This window comes from Phycodurus eques, chromosome 4, assembly GCF_024500275.1.
Source record: "Phycodurus eques isolate BA_2022a chromosome 4, UOR_Pequ_1.1, whole genome shotgun sequence".
In the NCBI taxonomy this organism is placed as follows: Eukaryota; Metazoa; Chordata; class Actinopteri; order Syngnathiformes; family Syngnathidae; genus Phycodurus; species Phycodurus eques.
This window is the reverse complement of record NC_084528.1, coordinates 32416761-32438077: the sequence shown is the minus strand read 5'-3', so window position 1 is coordinate 32438077 and position 21317 is coordinate 32416761. Positions and strand designations below refer to the sequence as shown.

Sequence of the window (21317 nt, the reverse complement as noted above, 5' to 3'; positions counted from 1 at the left end):
TTACATCATTCCCAAAAAAAGTTCAGATTTTAAATTTTTATAGCTAATTTTAATAAGGTAATTATTTGTTTGGTAAGTTTGTTCAATGAACGTGCACTAACTTGACTCCAACACAACTTTTTGCACATATATTACACCTCCACTAGTAGAGTCAGGGAGAAAAAAAAGCTATTTATTTTGTTTCCATTTGTTGACAAAACTAAGGCCCGTTTTGCCATTTCGTTTTCACGTGTCACGTTTGGCTGCGAACACGAGCCCAAACCATCAGCGACGTCTTCCTTCCCGGCACATCCCAAAACTTCGGACCGAATCGGGCGAGCGTCAACGGCAGACGCCGTCGATGGCGTTCTGCTGTTTTGTTTTCCTTCAGCGGTCAAATGTGAGGGGAAGCGCGCTCGCGCCGCTAGCCAAGCCGCGACTTCACCTCCTTCAGCAGCTCTCGGCTTTGCGAGTAGTTGTCCTTGTCTGAGAAGATCTCGCGCAGTTCCTCGAACCTCCTCGTCGCCTCCCTGAAAAAGCATTTCCACATTATTTGGAGGGGGAAAAAAAACACACACGAAAACTTCATTTTAAAATGTTTTAGTTGTAGTAATACATTATATATATATATATATATATATATATATATATATATATATATATATATATATATATATATATATATGTGTGTGTTTTTTAACAAAATAATTAAATATATTAACAACAACATAAGTATTCAATACATATATATATATTTTTTTAGATTTTAAGATACAAATGAAAAACAATTCTAATAAATGATATGATATTCTTTTGATATTCATTTTGTTCACTTTAGCTACAAACAATAATGCAAATAAAAAGTAATGATCATGAATTATATTAAACGCTTTAAAAATAATAAATAATGATACTTTTTCAATTGTTTACTGACTGTAATGCATACCTAATGCATTCAATTACTCGTGCTAATAATGGAGTAGTAATGATGTTACTTTTAACATCGATGAAAATAAACCAAATATTTCAATACAAAAATGCTTATTATGTATTTATTTCTATTTTGTATTTTTATCAGTTTACAATGTATACAAAATAAATATACACTTTCCACAGTTTTGCCCCGTATGGGAATAAATAGTGAGGATAAGCGGTACGGAAAATGAATGAATGGGAATAAATAGAATGAAAATGGTTGCCAATATTGCGCGGTAGGGGGCGCCGTTGTCCCCGCCCGGCGGAGAAGCTCGACATGCTCTCGTACCTGTCGGTGTCCTGCCAGGTCCTCCTCAGGCGGTGGATGGGGTTGCTCTGCAGGGCCGACACGATGGCGTACAGCGAGGAGAAGTTCTTCCTGGCGCGACACGCCTTCCCAAAGCGCACGCAAAGCAAAGGCGACACACAAAAGCACGTTCTGAAAAGCTGCACGCGTGACTCTGCGTGGAGGCGGGTTAGACCGGGTTTTCGGAATTTGGCAGGCGGGCACGGCCGGCCTATTTGGGGGGGAGAAAAAAAAAAAAAAAAAGGGGCGGTCTGCGTCGGCTTCCTTCGCCGCCAAGCGATGCGGCTCCTCTCGTGCCCTTGAAAGGAATACGTCGCCCCCAAACGAAAAAAAGAAGTCCGCACCCAACAGGCGGACCAAAGGTCTTTTCTGGTGTGACGAATTCATATTTGGGCAAGAACGGAGATTGGGAATAGGCCCTTAAATGCGGCACAGTGATCTGGAGCGCCGAGCGTCGGCCGAACGAGCTGCAAGAAAAAAACGCAGGCGGCTGAAATAGGGTCGCCGACCTCACGTACAGCGGGACCTCCATTTAACGGACTCGGAACCAACGGACCCCAGATTTAACGGACGGAATAGTCGTGTCCGGCTGGAATTCAAAACGTGCTCTTGTGACATACGAAGTTTATTGTTTATTGACAATCATTTTGTACTGTACCGGTGTTTTCAGGCAATTAACAAACAAAGAAAGGGCTTCGAGCTAACGAACGAAAAAAAGGACTTCCAATTAACGGAGGAAAAAAGGTGCTTCAAATTAACGAATGAAAAAAAGTGCTACAGAACGGTTTTAACGGAAGACTCCTCCCCTCTTCGTCCGTTAAATCGAGGTTCCGCTGTATTTAGCCCCACCCCCGATTGTTCGTCTGCCCCCGTAGCCGCGTGCCAGCCGGTCTGTGAGATCACTACAAAAATATAGGAATTCAAATTCAATGAATTGGTTTCCACAGTGAGAAAGCGGGTCGGACGCCCGCAGTCGAAATCCATCCGACGTCCGCGGAGCCGGCATATCTTCTGCCCGCGCCATCGAGTTCACCAAAACCGCGTCAGATCACCTGCGCCGAAAGTTAGACGTGACGTGAGCGGGCCTAAGTTTAGACGGGCTTCCTCACACCAAAATCTCACTCCGCCAGGCGCATCCCCGAGGGCACAGGCGGCTCTGCCAAATTGCGCCAATCAACAAACGCCAATCGCGCTCGCGTGAAAATCAAGATACGCCGGCATTTGCGCTCGCACGCAGTTGCGCGGTCCACGAAAAATGAGCCCTTCAAGTGACTTCACAGCGAGCACTCGCGTACGTGTTCGTGCGGTCACCTGGGCGACGCCGATCCACTTCTCCAGGAGCTTGGCGCGCTGCTGCCCGCGCAGCGCGGCGCTCCCCAGGCACGACGCCAGCACGGCGTTAGCCAGACGGTTGAACTGGCGGACCGTGGCCCGCACCGAGCCGCACGCGCCCTCGTGACCTTTCTTGTCGCGCTGGGACCACACGCAGCCCAGGCAGTCGTAGGGGACCACGCGCACAAACAGATCCTGAATCACACGCACACACAGGAAGTGGATTTGATTTCTGTCACACTTTCGCACAAATGACTCACAAAGGGCGTTACATAACTCAAACACATTTACGAAAAACACGAGCGACCAACAGTGCCGGCGAGTCAGTAAATACTAGTGCAGGGAACGAATGATTCGGATTCACTAATTCACTAAAAAAAAAAAACTCATTCGCGTCATCCTAATTTACGCATTCGAATGCAGCGAAGCCGTGCGGCAACTCCTTTTGTTGACTTCCACCGCCATCTCGACTCAATGCGCAGTCGCACGGGAGCTACTAGCCGATCACGTGGGTCAACGAGCCGCCGATCATCTCCGCGGAACGAAGCGTCCGATGAGGAACGCGCGTTTATCTGGTTTACATATGAAGTGATCTTGGCTAAATATTTGTCATTAGGTCCACATGGTGTCACGTTTTCCGCATGCCGGCAGGGGCGGAGCCAAGGGGCGGCCGGGGCCTCGGCCACCCGAGACCTTTACGAGGCTCCCGGCTCCGGCAATCTTCGGGAGTGGTTTTTCGTCGGCGTAAGGGAATCGTTGCGTGCGCGGTGTCCTGCGTTGAGATTAGCGTTGCACAACACACAAAATACCACCAAAACTTGTGTTTTTTTTTTTTTTAAATCTTCATGGGTGGGGTCTCATACAGATACAAAAATCTTTTTTAAGATTTGCAAAATCCTTAAGTGAGTACCAGGCCTTACGTAGTCAACAAAGTCAGCTTTTGAAAAGTTTTCCTTATCTTAAAGGGAAGTGCAATTTTTGATCTCATCGGGAAGGACAGAAAGTAAAAGGCAGTCAGCAGACCGAACGGGACCATAAAACCGTTGGGGGCTGTCGGCATTTTCTACCCGATCGGAAATGAACGAGGCCGACACAAGATCAACCAATGAGAATCCGCGGCCGTCGAGGCTCAACGACGGAGGACTTTTCCCTTCGGTAGCCGCGAACGAGCTCACTCACCGTCTCGATGCGGGTGAGCTGCTCGGCGACGACGGCCGACGGGAAGCCCAGGACGGCGGTGGCCTCGAACTCGCGTGCGTCCGCGCTCGGGCCGCCGGAGATGTTCGCGTCTGCAACGGTTTGCAAGAGCGTCACCGAGCGCATTTGGCCACAGATGAGGAAAACAAGCACGCAATTCTCCAGTTCTCAAGTCTCTACGCTGGCTCCTAGTCAGCCGGAGAATAGACTTGGCGGTTCTGCTACCGGTCTACACGGCACTCAATGGTTTAGGTCTTGAACGCATGAAACAAACGCTAGTAGAAGACAAAGCCGGCAGAATTCTGAGATCTGCGGACTCGGATCAGATAACGACGCGAACGCGTCGAGGCGGCTTTTAGCCGTCATGCCGCACGCAAATGGAAACCGTTGCCAACAGAAGTCAAGTGTTTTCAAAAACTATTCCTTTTGGTCGTGCTTACAATTGAAGTCTTTTTTCTGTACTGTAAGCTGAGTAAACTGTCTTTTATTTTTCTGTACATTGTTTCGAAATAGCTTTTGCCCCGTCTAAAAATGCTTTTCATCATGTAAAGCACAATGCGTTACCTTGTGTCTGCAATGCGCTGTACAAATACATTTGCCTTGCGTTGCATGCTGCACATGGCGATACAGCGGACCGCACATATCTGTGGTTCGGCACCCGTGGATTCATCGATTGATGTTTTGCTTTTTTCCCTTCCAATTTTTTATTTTTTATTTTGGGGGGGGGGGGGAACTGTGGAAATTCCTATTAGCTGTACATTATTCAAAAATTGTTGAGGTTAAAAGTACAATTTGCTCATTATGTTTTCGTCTATAATTTCAGCGGTCTCTTTTTTAGTTCAAGCCGCAGGCTGCCAAAAAACGACACGAGCCGTGAAGTGGACACGCCTGGATGACAGGACCGTTTGCGTGTTTGGACCACTGGAACCACAAACATGTGACGTCGAAAGCAGCCCGGCAAAGTACATAAAACGGCGGCGCCTGGAGAAGCAAGCTGAATTGCTTCCGTCCTCTGTGAATCTTGAGCACAGGCCAAATTCAGCGGGCGAGTCGAGGCGCCGCCGCGTTTTTTCCGTCGTGCGGCAACCTCGGTACGCGTCGGGCAGCAGGGCTTTCTCGCTGAGCTCCTCGGCCACGCGGAGGACTCGAGCGCGAAGGTCGGCGGCGGACGGCGAGTCTCGAGGGAGAAGCGGCGCCAGTCGCAGGAGCCGCGAAGGATCCTTCAGGCGCCCGAAGTCTTCGGGGTACTCGGACAGCCAGGCGCTAAATACCGAGCACGCCGCTCTGCGAGGGGGACAGCGCAGGGCACAACATTTCCGCAAAAACGCTGACTTGTTAGCCACAAAAGAGATGCTCGCAATAGGTGAAAATATAGAACTACAATTAAACGAGAGCTGACATTATAAGAGAGCTTACGTTGACTTGACAGCTAAAGTTTACATGAGAACTGACCTCATCTGAGAGCTAACGTGAATGAGAGCTGATGTTCATGAGAGGTAACGTTTATATGAGCGCTATTGTGTCTCGAAAGCTGACGTCACGTGAGCGCCGACGTTGACGTTCACGTGAGAGCCGATGTTCATATGAGAGCCGGCGTGACCTGTCGAACGATTTCCCGCGCCGGCTCCGGTCGCCGTCGCCGGGCGGCCGCTCCAACCTGCACAACACAAACACGGCGCGCGTGAGGCCGCATCTCCGCGGCGACGGGGCGCCGCGCACGCTACCTGTCGGCGAGGACGTCCAGCACTCTCTGCGTGGAGCTGAAGGAGCGATACGTGGCGAGGAAGATGCTGACGAAGGAGGCGTCGCCCAGCGCGAAGGCGCGCAGCAGGTGCAGCGCCAACTTGTCCTCCGTGCCCGCCTTCGCCAGCCGGCAGCGGGACGCGCCGGCCGTCTGCCGGACGCCGAAGCGCACGCATGTTAGAGCTCACGGTCTTACTGGAACGCTCTCGCGCGTTAGATTTCAACTGAAATTCTCTCACGCACACGACTGAAACACTCTTACAGGCAAAAGTCAAACAATCATACACACGACCGAAATACTCTCTGACACAGACGCACACTAGTCGAATGCTTTCGCAAACAGTCCCGGAATGCTCTCACACGCACACACAACGGAAATCCTCTCCCACATTTGACTGAAACGCACTCCTATAAAATAGTGCAAAAAGTGTTTGCGTGACTGGCGTCCCTGGCGGCCTGACTGATAAAGATGGCCGATCTTACGGTGGGAGAGCCGGCCGCTTGTTTGAGGACCACCGTGTAGATCATTCCGTCTTCTTCCTCCTCCACCACTGTCGACTGCACACACACACACACACACACACACGATTTCCAGAGGGACCTAAATCCGGTCTTCCACAAAAACTTCCACGTATCATATTATATTTGAATAACTCAATGATATGTATTGACCTTTTATCTGAAGACACCAGCCAGAAAGAAAGCAACATTTGAGTAGGTTTGGTTTCAAACCATCATGTCCTCCAGCCGTAGTCAAGCTCGTAAGCGAAGCATACGCGGGAAGTTGGCGAACCTGTTTTGCGGGTTGGGTCACGTGACCTTCCGCATGTAGTGGATTGCCCTCTGAACCTTGACAGGTGAACTTAATTTTGCCCAACTGTTCAATGTGTCTTGTCTGAACACAATGTTTGATAAAGATTGTACGTGTCACGGATGTCGGATGTGATGCAGGTTTTTATTTTCATATGCTAACGAGCAATGTTTCCCTCGGAAATATGCTATATTTGCAATATTTGTATTTTTCAAAAAGGGGGCAGGACATTATAAGCTAAGCTTTCTCCTTCCCCTCTTTTTTTAATGTTATGCCATTTTTGCGTTTACAAAAGTGCTTGACTGTACGTATGTTCTACGGCTGTCTTATTGTTCGATCCTCCATCGACGTAAATAAACCAAAGTGAAAATGTGTTTCCCTCCTTGTCGGGCGGGTGAGCGGGCCTCACCTGCTCCGGGGGGCAGTACCACGTCGTCTTCATGGGCGACGACGCCACCTGAGCCGCACAAACACAATCGCGGCGTCACTAAGGCGTAGATAAGGCGTCCGCAAGTACGTAGCTACCGGAGCGCGTTACTCCAGACGACGCGTCGCCGGCCGAGGATTACGCCCAATCCGTACTCTCCGCCGTACGCTAAATTGCGGTTCCTCGTTCACGTCGCAGACTTCCGAGTGGCCCTTTGTTTGGGCTTTTGGCAGTACACGGGCAAATCCAAATTCAAAGTTTGCACCTTCGGTGTAACACCACACTGTGCCACAACATGCCAGGCAGCACTGAGCTCTACTGGAAAATATACACAGCAAGAGTACGAGGCAGAGAAGGTCCTCAATAAGTAATATTGGTTGTTCCCACAGAGCAGGGAGAATATATGCCCGGGGAATATTTAGCTGTTGAAATAGACAATGTTGCATTCATTTTTCATATTTAAACAACACTTAAAAAAAAAAAAACAGGCTTTAAACTCATTTAAATTTCATTAAAACATATTTAAACAACACTTTTTAATTTGGCTTGTGTACTGTATAATTGCGGATTTGGTCTGGAAATAAATATATGCCTGAGTATTGTTATTTGATCTGTCTGCATGTGTTGCGCCACAGTTTGCGTTCAAATATCTGGCGCGTAAAGGGTTGTAAAGTCGCGACTATCGACGCTAACCAGTGGCATGTAAATGCCGCTTGCCTTATATGTTGCTATTAAGCTAAACGGACTCCTGTAATGCGGCGCTACACGACGTAGTGTATTTGATTCTTTCTTTTCTGTTATTCGTTTTCTGGGAGTGGCATTAAACTAATTGAAGCGTCTTTTTCTTCCGATGAATTCTTCACTATTTGCCAAAGTGCTGGCAGCATAAGGCACTTTGACCTCCAGTCTTTATTTGGAAGGCCGGGCGCGCCTCCGCCACCAAAGCGGACTGCCTGCACGCGCTTCCCACCGGTGAGTCAACAGCGAGCGGCGCCTTAGCGACACTCTCCAGACAGACAAACAAAGAAACAAAGCGCTCGCCGTGCACACCGGCTCCCTTCTCAGCGACGAGGATAATTTCATTCGGGCCGCACGCTTAGCGAGGCGCACGGAGCGCCCGCCCCCTCCTCGACTTTTCTGCTCTTCTGTGCTTTGGGAAGTAACGAAGCAGAAATGAGCCGATGTTAGCCACGCTGGTTAGCCGCCTCAGTAGCGAGCCTATCGCGTTCGTGACGCTAATTGTAGGCGCTCCAACTCTCGCGGCTGCTTGCAAATGTTCATTTCAAGACGGCGTCATAATCCTATTTTAACGTCACCTTGAATTAGCCAAAGAATGACAGGTGGCGCTCCCGTGCAGTAAATGTGAACTATTGCCACCGTTTGTACGCAATGTTTAAAATATCATTCCTCCACCGAGAGAAAAAAGAAGGAACCGCTCATTTACTGAAGAGTCGAAAAGACGACAAGCGGGGGAGGGGTCGTGGCGCTTTGCCCCCACGCCCCGCCCTCCCCCAAAAACTAAACAAAACAAAAAAACAGAGCAAAACAACTTGTGAAAAACATGTTAAAATATTTTGGGGAAGGCGGACTGACTTTACATGCGCGTGTTTTGAGATACGGATAGCGCGTCTCAATGCGCCACTGACGAGAACAAAGGTGACACGCGCGATGATCCGTCACCCCGTTCCTTGAGACTCTACACGCTGCTTTTTAGCGACACGTACAATATCACAAATGAAAATGATCACTACCGTTCAGTAATATTGTCAAATAATAAACGCACGACGTCTTCCCGGTCGCGTGACCGGGGCCCCAGCGGTAGGCCGTTATGGATTCTGCAGCGACCGACTGGGACAAGATCTGAGGCGGACCGCTCCCCCGGATGAACCACGTCCCTGAGGCGTCATCTCTTTAAATGGACTCTTATGCCGTCTTCGTGAACATCGAACAGCACCGAACTATTTGATCCATCCTGGTCCATCCTCCTCGCCCCCAGTTCAGGGGATGTCGCAAATCTTTGTCGACTGTGGGCCCGTGAAGCCCGTTGAGACTCTTTTGAGACTCTCGTGATGAAAGGGCTGACTGAATAAATCGACTTGACTCGACGAAGGAGCGGACGAGCAGAAAACGGTTCGTGGCGAAGAGAACATACGTAGACCTGATCAAAATATACGGGGGGAGCGGTCAGTACAAGCACAGAAACCTTGAAATTGCCACAAACGCGTCAGGACGAGGGACCGTATTTACCCTCCCGTCGACACACTGCGCACGCGTGTCGTCGCGTCACGGACGCGTTCCCTCTGACATTACGAGCCCTTTTTGTAACGTCAACAACTGCGTAAAAAGATCACATGAAACAAAAAAAGCAACAACAAAAAAAAACGAATGGGGCCCGAGTCTCGTCTCGTCGTCTCGTCTCGTCGTTCCCATTCAAGGATTCCCCGGACTGGCGCGAAGGTCAAGCGGGCCGACGCGCGACGACTTCCGTTTGCATGTTTGACCACATCAGAAACAGTTTTGCTAATCACCGCTTCCACGCAGACATTTCATTTTTTGGTTGGTTTTTTTGGACTGACGCTTCCGTGAAATAAGCCTACAAACACGCACACACACGCATGCATGCATGCGCATGCACACACGTTCACACGTACTCATAATAAGACGCACAAACACACATCAACAAACAGACACGCGCGCGCACGTCTGCATGTCGAGAAGACGCGGGCCGACCTTTTGCGTGGCAAGCCCCGACAGGAAGCAACAGCGTCGCTTCCGGATTATTCCCAGGACGGCGGCGGCGCGAGAGCCGCTCGAGTTTCGACGCTCGCCATCTTGTCGCGCGCGTGCCAAGGGCCTCGACTCTCCCACGTGACGTGACGTCTACACGTCCCGGACGCTTCGCTTGTGTGTTGCGCACACCTGAGGCAAAGGCTGAGGCCCCGCCCCGCCCCCACCTGCCTCTATCAGCCTGGGCCACACCCTTACACACACACGCTTGCGCACACACATGCATTTACACCACAAAAGAAGCTCCTCGCATGTGACTGAATCACTCTTTACAATAATAATACATGTGAACACATTCGGAATACAAATGCGTCATTATATTGACGTTGAAAATGTCCCCAATTTTCTGGCACCCCCTGGAGGCCACGGCGCTCTTTGAATTTGCCTACACACTCACGCGCACGCTCACTTTTTACACTAAAACACATGAATAAGTTGCGTAGGAAGTGTATTTACAGAGCGTTCACACTCCTAAACACATGCAAGCAGTGGACCCTACAAAGACACACACACACACACAAACACAGACAAGACACACACAAAGCCCAGGGGTTATTTCCAGAACAATACCCCCTCTCTTCGCTTTCCTGCTCTCTGTTAATGTGTGTGCGTGTGTTTGTGCGCGTGTGGACTTTGCCATGGAGATAAACCAGTTTGACCGACGACACTATTTAGCACACATGGGCTGTGACTGCGAGCTAACATGAGATCATATTATGAATGGGGGTTGGGGTTGGGGGGGGGGGGGGGGGGGCACCCAATCCAATCCCCCCCCCCGCCCGGCGCAGAAAGCTCCACAAGGCATCATTTTGTTGTCACCTTTGTTCGAAATGCCCGTTAAAAGTTCCGACATTGTGATCGGGGATTGGGGGACGAGCGAATGATTTTCATTCATCATTTCTTATACTCGCCGATCCCCATATACGGATTTTGATACAGCGGACTCGATAGTAAATTCTTGGACTGAAACATTTAATCGAGCAACAGCTAATATAGCCAACTGAGCCGAACTAAAAAAAAAATAACAGAACAAAAAAAACAAAAAAAAACGGTGTGTTGGGAATCACTTCCTCACTCCCTAATCACAATGTGGCCATTTTTACAGCACGCACTTTAAAGTTGATTCTTGGCCTGAAACGATTAATTGAAAAACGGCTAATATATAAAGAGATTTTTACACAGTGGACTACAGGGTGATTGAAAAGTAACTCCCAATTTTAAAATAGTTATAATTTATTCATATGTTGCAATGTTTTTTTTTCAATTTTTTGTGTGCATGTTCCACGATTAAAGGAGCAAGTCTATTCTACCAATACTAGAAGTTATGTCTTCCATCCCACAAGAGTTCCTTGTGAAATCGGTAAGCTGGTGGCTAACGCCGGCGCCCGTATCCAATTTGAAATAAAGCGCCATGCGATCGATACTCTTTCTTCTCATGTTCATTTCTTGTAAGAATTATAGTTCCAAAATAAATTACAAGTATTGAAAAAGAGGGAGTTACTTTTCAATCACCCGGTATATACACAACACTGTAGTTGACTCATCCGTCAAATGAAGAATACTTTTGGAACAGTAGTCGGGCGCCATTGATGACATCCTTGCTGTTGCATAATTACAACGTAACAACTGTGGACTTTCTGGAAGCAATATTGGAAATATAAATAACTGATAAAAACACGATATTGGCTCATTTCTTTGCTTGCCTGACGATTCCTCAAATGTCGACGCCACGTGCAAGAAGCGTATTTTGGTTGTGAAGTTCAAGCACTCTAAAGTCTGGTTCAATTTCACAAAAGGGGGGGGGGGGGGGGGGGGGGGGTTGTCTGACAGTTCCACAATTGGCCATTGCTGTTTACTGGCGCTGCGGCGCCATCAACAGGCAGAGACTGCACACAAATTTCCGGTTGCGACGCCGTCGTCGCAGACATACAGTATGAAAGCTAGACGTGCCTACGTGGCGGCCATGTTGAATGTGGCGTTCTTCCACCATCCATCTATTGCTGTCATTGACTGGAAAGAGCGACATTAGTCCATGAAATTGAGATTCCGCTCTATCTGATTTTCCTCCTATTGCGTATTTTACCTTTTCCATCAAAACTATCTGAAATGTATCGTTGTGGCAAAAGAGTTCCTTTCTTTTTTGCTTTCACATAAGTCTTTTGAGTCTTCAACGATTGAGGATTCGTTCACTTCTTGAAGAAGCGCGTCGACGCAACAACGGCACACGCGAACGTGGTGTCTGTTTGCTGTTGTGCTGCACAACTCAAAGTTCCCCACCGTCGCGAGCCAGGAAGTCCAAAATAAGCGGACACAAACAGGAAGCTGAGCCGTGCTGTAGCCTGAATTCCCCCCCGTTCGTCTTCCATTCTACTCCCGTCACCAAAGCGAGACACAGTACGTACATCCTGCACTGCATTTGTCCACAAAGGAAATTCACTCTTCCAAAAGTCGACACAATAAGAACGAGCCAACGAAACACTGTAAAGCAGGCATGCCAAATTAATGCACACGCTGTACGGTGGCAGGCACATATTCTTTATCCTCCATGTAAAATGACTAATAATACTACAACCCCAATTCCAATGAAGTTGGGACGTTGTGTTAAACATAAATAAAAACAGAAAACAATGATTTGCTAATCATGTTCGACCTATATTTCATTGAATACACGACAACGACAAGATACGTAATGTTCAAACTGATCAACTTGATTATTTTGAGCAAATAATTATGAACTTAGAATTTTATGGCTGCAACACGTTCCAAAAAATCTGCGACAAGTGGCAAAAAAAGAGTGAGAAAGTTGAGGAATGCTCCTCAAACACGTGTTTGGAACATCCCACAGGTGATGACTGGCTAGAAAAGGAGCTTCCCTGAATGGCTCAGTCATTCACAAGCAAAGATGGGGCGAGGTTCACCTCTTTGTGAACAAGTGCGTGAGAAAATAGTCCAACAGTTTAAGGACAATGTTCCTCAACGTGCAATTGCAAGGAATGGAGGAATTTCATCCTCTACGGTCCATAATATCATCCAAAGGTTCAGAGAATCTGGAGAAATCGCCGCATGTAAGCGGCGAGGCCGAAAAGCGACATCGAATGCCCGTGACCTTCGATCCCTCAGGCGGCACTGCGTCAAAAACCGACATCGATGTGTAAAGGACATCACCGCATGGGCTCAGGAACACTTCAGAAAACCAACGTCAGTAAATCCAGTTCGGCGCTCCATCCGTAAGTGCAACTTGAAACTCTACTATGCAAAGCAACAACACCCAGAAACGCCGCCGGCTTCTCTGGGCCCGAGCTCATCTAAGATGGACCGACGCAAAGTGGAAAAGGGTTCTGTGGTCCGACGAGTCCACATTTCAAATTGTTTTTTGGAAATTGTGGACGTCGTGTCCTCCGGGCCAAAGAGGAAAAGAACCGCCCGGACTGTTACGGACGCCAAGTTCAAAAGCCAGCATATGTGATGGTATGGGGCTGTGTTAGTGCCAATGGCACGGGTAACTTACACATTTGTGGAGGCACCATTCATGCTGAAGGGTACATACAGGTTTTGGAGAAACATACGCTGCCATCCAAGCAATGTTTTTCATGGACGCCCCTGCTCATTTCAGCAAGACAATGCCAAACCACATTCTGCACGTGTTACAACAGCGTGGCTCGGTAGTAAAAGAGTGCGGGTACTCGACTGGCCTGCCTGCAGTCCAGACCCGTCTCCCATTGAAAACGCGTGGCCGCATTATGAAGCGTAAAATACGACAACGGAGACCCCGGACCGTTGAACGGCTGAAGCTGTACGTCGAGCGAGAATGGGAAAGAATTCCACTTACAAAGCTTCAACAATTCGTGTCCTCAGTTCCCAAACGTTTGGTGAATGTTCTTCAAAGAAAAGGTGATGTAACACTGTGGTGATTATTTGCGAAAAACAATCAAGTTGATCAGTTTGAACATGAAATATCTTGTATTTGTAGTGTATTCAATTAAATATAGGTTGAACATGATTTGCAAATCATTGTATTCTATTTATTTATGTTTAACACCACGTCCCAACTTCATTGGAATTGGGGTTGTACTTCAGCATTATACTGCCCCCGGTGGCCAAGTCGCGCACACCAGTCCGGTCGCACGAGATCTGACTTTATTTCATCTGAACGTCGCCATTGAAGATCAGCAAGAGGTCGTATCGGATTCCATTTTTGAGTGAAAGCGGATCCCGCCGTGAACGGAACCGGGCCGCAGGTGTCGCATTCATTATTTAGCGTCGCGCGTACGGAGCGTGGAGAGGAAAGGGAGCTGTTTGGAGGACCCTTTCGGGCCCAAGGGGTTCCTCAGGGCACCAGCCAAAGGCGCGCGCGGTTCTGTCCACTCGGGTAAAAAGATCACGCTGGGCATCAGTCGAGAAGATGACGCCAGAAGCTTTGAGTTGGAAACTAGTCCAGCCCGCACAGTACAACTCTGATTTAAACATTTATTTCTTCACGTTTTTTATTACATTTTGTGGATCCAGGCAAACAATCGAAATCAGGGTTGGGAAAAGTACAAGGTATACTTAATCGTAATTGGGGTGCGGCGTCTATTCGAGGTAATGACTACTGTTTGAGAAAACATATTTATATATATTTTGTTAGGGTGAAGTAAATGGTAAAGTACGAATGTAAAATGCCTGCCAAAGACAGTTAAAAATGTATTTCGTTTGGGTTTCGGAGGTTCAAATTGTAAATTTAGGGAGTGAACAACAGTGTGTGTGAAACTCTCGACGAAATCAAAATATTGAGTAAAATCCTTCCCCTTTTCAAGGGTGGCGAAAACACACAAATGCTAAACAATACTTGAAAAAACAAACAAACAATACAAGAATGACAAAATCCTTGCTGGAGACTTCCAGCTTCAAACTGCAGGAAATAAAATACGCCGTCGGTTTTTAGTCAGTGTAATCGCATGATGTCAAGTTCACACTACTTCACATCATCATCATCATCATCATCATCAGGTGGGTAAACATGAACAGAGTTGAAAGGTCGTGGGAAATTCACACGTGCAGCCGAGCTTCTCACTTCCCCCCGTCGGAGAGCGGAAATTGTTCCGTATTCTTTACGAACGAAGCGAACCACGCTCAAACGTCTCCAATCAAAACTCACCTGCAGAGCAGCGCGCGGGTCACCGGCGTCGCCCGACGGGCGGCGGCCGAGAGGCCGGAAGCCGACGAGGGGAGCGGCGCTGGACTCGGACCCCGGCAGGTCGTAGGCGCCGCCGGCTCGCACGCGACGGGGCAGCATGGCGGCGGCGGCGGCCGAGGCTGAACACGCGCACACACACGCACACGCACACACGCCTTAGATTTGATTGCAGCCATTTTGCAGGATATTAAAAGCTGACTTGCACAATGTAGGATGTTCCACGTCTTCTTAGTTGTTAAAAAAGGGAAGAAAATATATATTTTTCATTTGGGGAGGCGGGATTGGTTCCGTCTGGGATCTGAATGAAAGGAATAAAAGTGAATGAATGAAAATATATTTTTTAATAAGACTAAAAAGATTGATTCGCCTGATTTCAACCGGAATCGGAATCAAACCTTTGGTATGTTCAGCTATTACCATTAGTCATCGATTTTCCAAAAAGTCAGATTCAAAAAACGAATGAAAATAATAAAAATAATGTTAAAAAAATAAAAAGACGATTGATGGGACTGATTTCACTTGAAATCTTACAAATGATTCTTAATGTATGCTTGCAAACAACAAAATAAAGTACCAATACAAAATCTATGTATTATATAATAAAAAAAGTAGCTTCACAGCTGAGAGCTATCGAAGCTAGACTTTACAACGATTTGATCGGGCTGATCGGTATCGGCCGATATTTTTAATGTCATAATTCGGCGAGCCGATCAATGACGTCATTGACGGGCTCCGCGAAAGACATTAACTCCGTGTCGCCGCGTGCACAGTATATTTGAAGCGAAAAGCGAATGTATTTTTAGCCTTGTCGCGTGTCTTTTGACGTAGCACTGCAAATATCTGACCGCCAATAAAGTTAGTTTTTTAAAAAAAACATGTCGGCGGCGTGGGACAGACGACACGTAAAGCGCGGATCAGACGACAAGACAAATGAGCTCTTTCGCGATTGCACTATGTCAGACTACGGCAATGAAATCTTGTATTCCGATACCGCCGCATCCCGTTTTGTACGATCATCGGGCTTCAGCTTGTCAACTCAAATGTGACCGGATACACTCGTTACCGTGGCGACGACGACAAGAGCGGACTGCGCCGACTTTGTATTATAAGGACAAAATGGGGAAAAACGTGTGTCGGTGGTCACCGGTGCTCAGGACAGGAGTGGAGCTTCGTTTTAGGCTCGCTTGAGGTATGTTCGCGTACTTTGAATACGATACGTGCTAGCAGGCAGGCAATAAAACGTTATGTAGCCTAGCAAGCTTCCGGTACCACGAACGGTTGGACGTAAACATGCCGTCGTTCTGTCGAATCGTGCTCTAAAGTTTCGGTGTGGGTGAGGTCATTCAATTACAATAATTTAATTACAGTACGTTAGCACCCGTTATTTCTGTCATGTTGCTTTGACCTGACTGATTAGAATTGAAGCCTCGGTGAAGGCTTCTATCTTTGCGACTATGTGAAAGAGGAATCACGTCTGCACTCAGTCCTCTCTCAGCATTCAGAATCAGATTCAGATTCTGAATCGGAATCATCTTTTTTGGCCAAGCGTGTTGTCAACGCACAATAGGAAATTGCCTCCGGTATCGTCGGAGCTGCTCTTGTACTACGGCAGACGAGCCACTCGATTTAAAACAGGACTTTTGGACATAAAACGCGTACACGTACTATTAAGAAATATAAAGCGTCCAGCGGTGCGGGATTATTGATCGAAGCATTCTGCGAACAATGCAAAGATTGTTGATCTGCATTTGTTGACACGAGTTGATTTCATTTCAGTCCGTCAGCACAAAAGAGGACAACAACTTGCAGTGAAGGTTATCCATTTTTATGCTCATCTTAAATCAAAGATCGATATTAAGTCCAAGCACGGACGCACGCACACAGAGAGACAACACGAGTGCAGAATTTGCATAGCGAGCCCTCCCCCCTCACTGGCTGCAACATGAAGATAGACATCGAGTAAACATTGTCCCAGGAGGGGCAGGGGTGGCGGATGGGGTCCGGGGGGGCCCAACGGAAGAAGGCTAATGCTCGTGGGCGTGAGACGTGAGCGAGCGGCATGCTCATGTAACGCTCTCGCTTTTTTTTTTTTTTTTTTCCCCCTCATTACTCGCTCGCTCCTCACATACATTTGGACATTCCACCTCTGGCGAGCTGCATAAAGAGAGCCATCCATAGAGAAATTGATCGACGGATATCCAATCAAATCGATTGAGCCGTAGACGAGAGGAGAGCCCGAATAAAACAACAAGGTCCACATATCATGTGTTGTGTACGTGCGTGCGTGCGTTAAACTCGAGGCCAAGCGTGTTCGCTCGTGGAGGCCGCATTTTCATACATTTTCATATCATTTCATGACACAAATGTCATTTGGAAAATCAATTCTTTTTTTTTGTTGAATTATTGGCAAAAAGTCTTGGAACGGGGGCAGGAAAGACAAAATGTCCGACTCTCGTTAGGAGTGCCAAATTTGCAACGCGTTTTGTGAAGATGCAAATGACACTTGGGGACTTGGGCTGCTATGAATTGTGGAGAAAAAAAAACAACAACAACAACAACAACAATTCCCTGCCTCAGCTTACTAAAGACTACTTTTCCATTTTCCTACTTCCATTTTGTTATCGTTTGGGCGAATGTGGCCTTCATGCCCGCATCCGCGACTCACACGCGAAGCGCCCCCCGCTGGCCAGGAGGTCAATGGATTCAGCGGATTTGCCGAATGGACATTGAAACGACATATGGATTCATCGCTATTTCCCCCCAGCTCTACTTTTGGAGCCCCTCATTATTAAGAAACTAGAGGTGAAGATGAACAGTGTTACAAAATGCTGATGCAACATTCCGCTCCTATCTTGCCACTTTTTGGGAACATCGCTTAAATGACCTCATATGTGGCATGTACAAATACATGTACAGTACCTTGACCTGACTGATGTATGTCTGTTAAAATAATGATGTTTGTCCAAATAAAAGGCCACTTAGACCCGGGATGCGCGTCAAATACTTCACCGTACACGGACGGAGTCCGCCGTTTTGCGCTCCTTCCAATTTGTACGCGAGTGAGAACGCGTCATAGTCGACGACCGCAGCCATTTGCAAAGCGTGCTGCACGCTAAACAATCATGGAGTTAAATGCACATTTTGCTTCTTTTTTAATCCGGTACTCTCCATTTTACACTGAAAGGTTGAATGCAAAACAAGAGCTGTACATGTACGTCCTGTAAAAATGTAACGCACGACATGAAAAGCGCAAAATGCACCGTACTGCACGTGCTTCACACTTCAAGCTTCATGTTAACGTCGGAATTGCATTTCATGTTTTAAATGTAAATTGGATTTGGACTTAATTCAGTGATTCTGTTGCAAACCGCTAGAGGGCGCCCGCGTACCACGAGCGCTACTTGGGAGCACAAACTGACAAGCACTTCTTGCGCCGTGTGGCGCTTTGAACTGCACGACGTTGCATTTTGACACTAAACTTCAGCTGGGAGTGGCATTAAACATCTAAACATTGCTCACTCGTCGCCAAACGGAAGTTTGCTGTCAAGTTGTTTTCGTCTTGCAAAAAAAAAAAAAAAAAAAAAAAATCATCTTCCCTCAGCGTATCTTATTGCGACTGAAGTCATTGGAACGCACACTCACGTGACCCAGACAGACAGAAGGACAGACGATGACGTGACAACAACAAACGTGACGGAAAAGAGGAAGAGGCTATCAAAAGAAAAGAAAAGACAAGACAAGACAAAAAAGAGCAAAAGAGAAGGAGGAAGCAGCTGAGCTCAACTTACGACATGTGGCAGCTCTCTCAGGAAGCTGCGCGACGAGCGCCCATCGGTAAGCGGAGGATGACGCTGACGGTGCCGGTGCCGGTGCGCGGGGGAGGGGGCGGAGTCGTCTTCCTTTCCCTCCTTTCTCCTTTTATCTGCGTGGCCGCTGTGCTCCTGCGAGCAGCTGATAGGCGACTCGCTCTTTTCCGCTCTCTCTCTCTCTCTCTCGCTCAATGTGACGTCACTGCTGCTGACAACAAGCAACCGACCGCTGGGGGGCGCTAACGCATCCATCCGTTTTCTCGCCCGCTGATCGTCGACGCTGACGTCCTGCATTCATCACGTGCTCCTTTTACAGGTTAAGAAACAAAAACCAAACTTGCTGACTGAAAATGTCGCCAGACAAGACCAGGATCGCAACAACTTGCTTTGTGCATTACAACTTTGTGCAATACAATTTAAATTGGGATTAGAAAGGAATAATTCACTCTACCTATATTACCGAAAGCTATCTATCTTTCTCATGACAAGTTGAAGGAAAATAGTGACTGAGTTCGGCAAGTTTTAATGAAGGAAGTTGGAAAAGGAAGTGAAAGTAAGCAATTTGGGAACGATTTCAGAAACTGCACTTTCGGATTGCAATAAATCATCGATATGCCAAGGTTGATCATCAGAACTGTTTGAATTTCCCTTTCAAATGGCCACTAACAATTTGGTGGTCATCACGTGATTCAGTCAATGAAAACAACAACAGATTAGAATAACCACACAATTAGAAAGTCTTTTGTTCGCATTTGCCAATCTTCTGAGCGCTGAGCGAGGTTTGCCCGCCCCCTGGTGGACACAATCGCATTGCAGCAGCGAGGACCACCGCCGATTGGGAGAACGCGCTTGCTGGCAGCCGGGGGCCATTTTGAAACACGCGCGCACGCGCTTCTCGCCGGCCGGCGCAACTCATGTTCACACAGACGCGCACGCGACGCGTGTGACGTCCTGTTCTGTCTGCCAATGAAACGGCGGCTGACGTGTGTGCGTGTGAGTCGACTCGCCATTGAACTTCATTCGCAGCCATTTGGGAGTTGGGAGCAAGTCAACCTATTTTGCAGGTTTCACATCTTGCTAAGCCTTTCATGGTGTGCACGACTCAGTTCTGAATCATCGTCGGCCGACCTTTCTTGAGCCAGGCGGCAGATTTGGCGTCGGAAGAGAAAATCTCACATCCCGCCACCAAACCACAAAGTCCATCGCAATATGTAGCCTACCTCGCGCAAGCTAGCGGGAGAGCGTTTCATTGTTCTGCTTGTCACTACGTGTTGCCGGCATAGATAGGTTGATGAACGACGATGCGTTATTTCTAGTCAATCGTTTTGGGAAGACGAAAGTGAAATTGGATCATTTCCCACAAATGATGAACTACAGATCTTTTCAAAATGTACTAATAGCCTAGGATGATTCAGGTTTGCAGTTTAACAAAAAAAACCCAACACTTTTTGTCAAATATGTTCTGACACGTCTTCCCTCTCTGACTCTAATTTGAATGATTATTTGAGAACTTGTCATGGCACAACAAGAACTGCCAGTGAGAGACTGGTGGCACGGCCAGATGGTCTGTCTATCATTTGCACACAGCGGGCGCACGCGGCAGCCTCGCGCTCGGTCAGACTTTTTGGATTGTCCCCCCTCCCTGGTTAGCAAGAAAAGTTACAGAAGAAATTGGACACCTCCAGAGACAAAACGCATGTAACGATTCACGTTGGTGAGTGAGGGAGGGGCGTGGCTTCAGTCAGGGACGCGAGGGTAGCGGGTGGGAACGGTCAAGTGAGGCTCCATTCAAATCTTGCTAGCAGTTTGAAAACAGCAAATGCTACCTTGAAACAATTGTTCAGAGGAAAGTTAATTCATTGTCATTCTGAGAATTTAGACCACTCATTTTTTATCCAAAATGGTGACGAGCTGTACGCATATTTACGCGCTCAAACTTGGCGGGAACGTGAGTGACAACAGCCAATCAGAGTCGAGCGTTCCGTTCGCAAGTTGCGGAAGCGGAGCAGAAACCCCGCCTCCTCGGCCGTCCTCCCGCGGAGCGCGTCGCCTCGCCCCGGGTCTCCCCCTGGCGGCAGAGGCCACCAGACACAAGCAAAGCGGCAATCACTCGCGTCCTGTAACATGAACCTTTTGTCTCACGAGTGGTTTCCCAGAGTTACTAACCACTCAGACGCCCAGACATCCCTCTCCCCAGCCTCTTCCTCCAGCTCTTCCGGGGGGATCCCGAGGCGTTCCCAGGCCAGCCGAAGGATGTAGTCTCACCGGCGTGTCCAGGGTCGTCCCCGGGATCTCCTCCCGGCGGGACGTGCCCGGAACACCTCACCGGGGAGGCGTCCGAATCAGACGTCCCGGCCACCTCATCTGGCTCCTCTCGATGCGGAGGAGCAGCGGCTCCACTCTCAGATCCTCCCGGATGGCCGAGCTTCTCGCCCCGTCTCTAAGGGAGAGCCCGGACACCCTGCGGAGGGAACTCATTTCGGCCGCTCGTATCCGGGATCTCGTTCTTTCGGTCGCGGCCCGCAGCTCGTGACCAAAGGTGAGGGGAGGAACGTAGATCGACCGGTAAATCGAGAGCTCCGCCTTTCGGCTTAGCTCCTTCTTCACCACAACGGACCGATACAAAGTCCGCGTCGCTGCAGACGCCGCGCCGATCTGCCTATCGATCTCCCGTTCCGTTCTTCCCTCACTTGTGAACAAGACCCCAAGATACTAGAATTCCTCCACCTGGGGCAGGATCTCATTCCCGACCCGGAGAGGGCACGCCGCCCTTT

General features: G+C 48.2%; 2 protein-coding genes across 8 annotated transcripts in view; one reads left to right on the top strand and one right to left on the bottom strand.

Moving 5' to 3' along the window:
• The window catches only part of rgl2 (ral guanine nucleotide dissociation stimulator-like 2), a 29332-nt gene extending 8712 nt beyond the window's left edge, over positions 1–20620 (bottom strand). Inside the window, exons 1-11 of one of the 7 annotated variants that reach the window (XM_061675333.1) lie at positions 18523–18606; positions 14696–14853; positions 6754–6801; positions 6017–6091; positions 5515–5684; positions 5391–5447; positions 4878–5074; positions 3773–3882; positions 2573–2788; positions 1244–1347; positions 425–509 (exon numbers count right to left, since the gene is read on the bottom strand). In XM_061675333.1, the coding sequence (XP_061531317.1) occupies positions 425–509; positions 1244–1347; positions 2573–2788; positions 3773–3882; positions 4878–5074; positions 5391–5447; positions 5515–5684; positions 6017–6091; positions 6754–6801; positions 14696–14833 (1200 nt within the window). In that variant the 5' untranslated portion in view covers positions 14834–14853; positions 18523–18606. Of the gene's footprint in view, positions 1–424; positions 510–1243; positions 1348–2572; positions 2789–3772; positions 3883–4877; positions 5075–5390; positions 5448–5514; positions 5685–6016; positions 6092–6753; positions 6802–9501; positions 9675–14695; positions 14854–18522 lie in introns of those variants that run through there. The other 6 variants (XM_061675330.1, XM_061675331.1, XM_061675334.1 and 3 more) reach the window with 6 other exon arrangements.
• The window catches only part of phf1 (PHD finger protein 1), a 32535-nt gene continuing 29619 nt past the window's right edge, over positions 18402–21317 (top strand). Inside the window, exon 1 of the mRNA XM_061675339.1 lies at positions 18402–18568. The gene's annotated coding sequence lies outside the window, so the exon portion shown is untranslated. The remainder of the gene's footprint in view (positions 18569–21317) is intronic.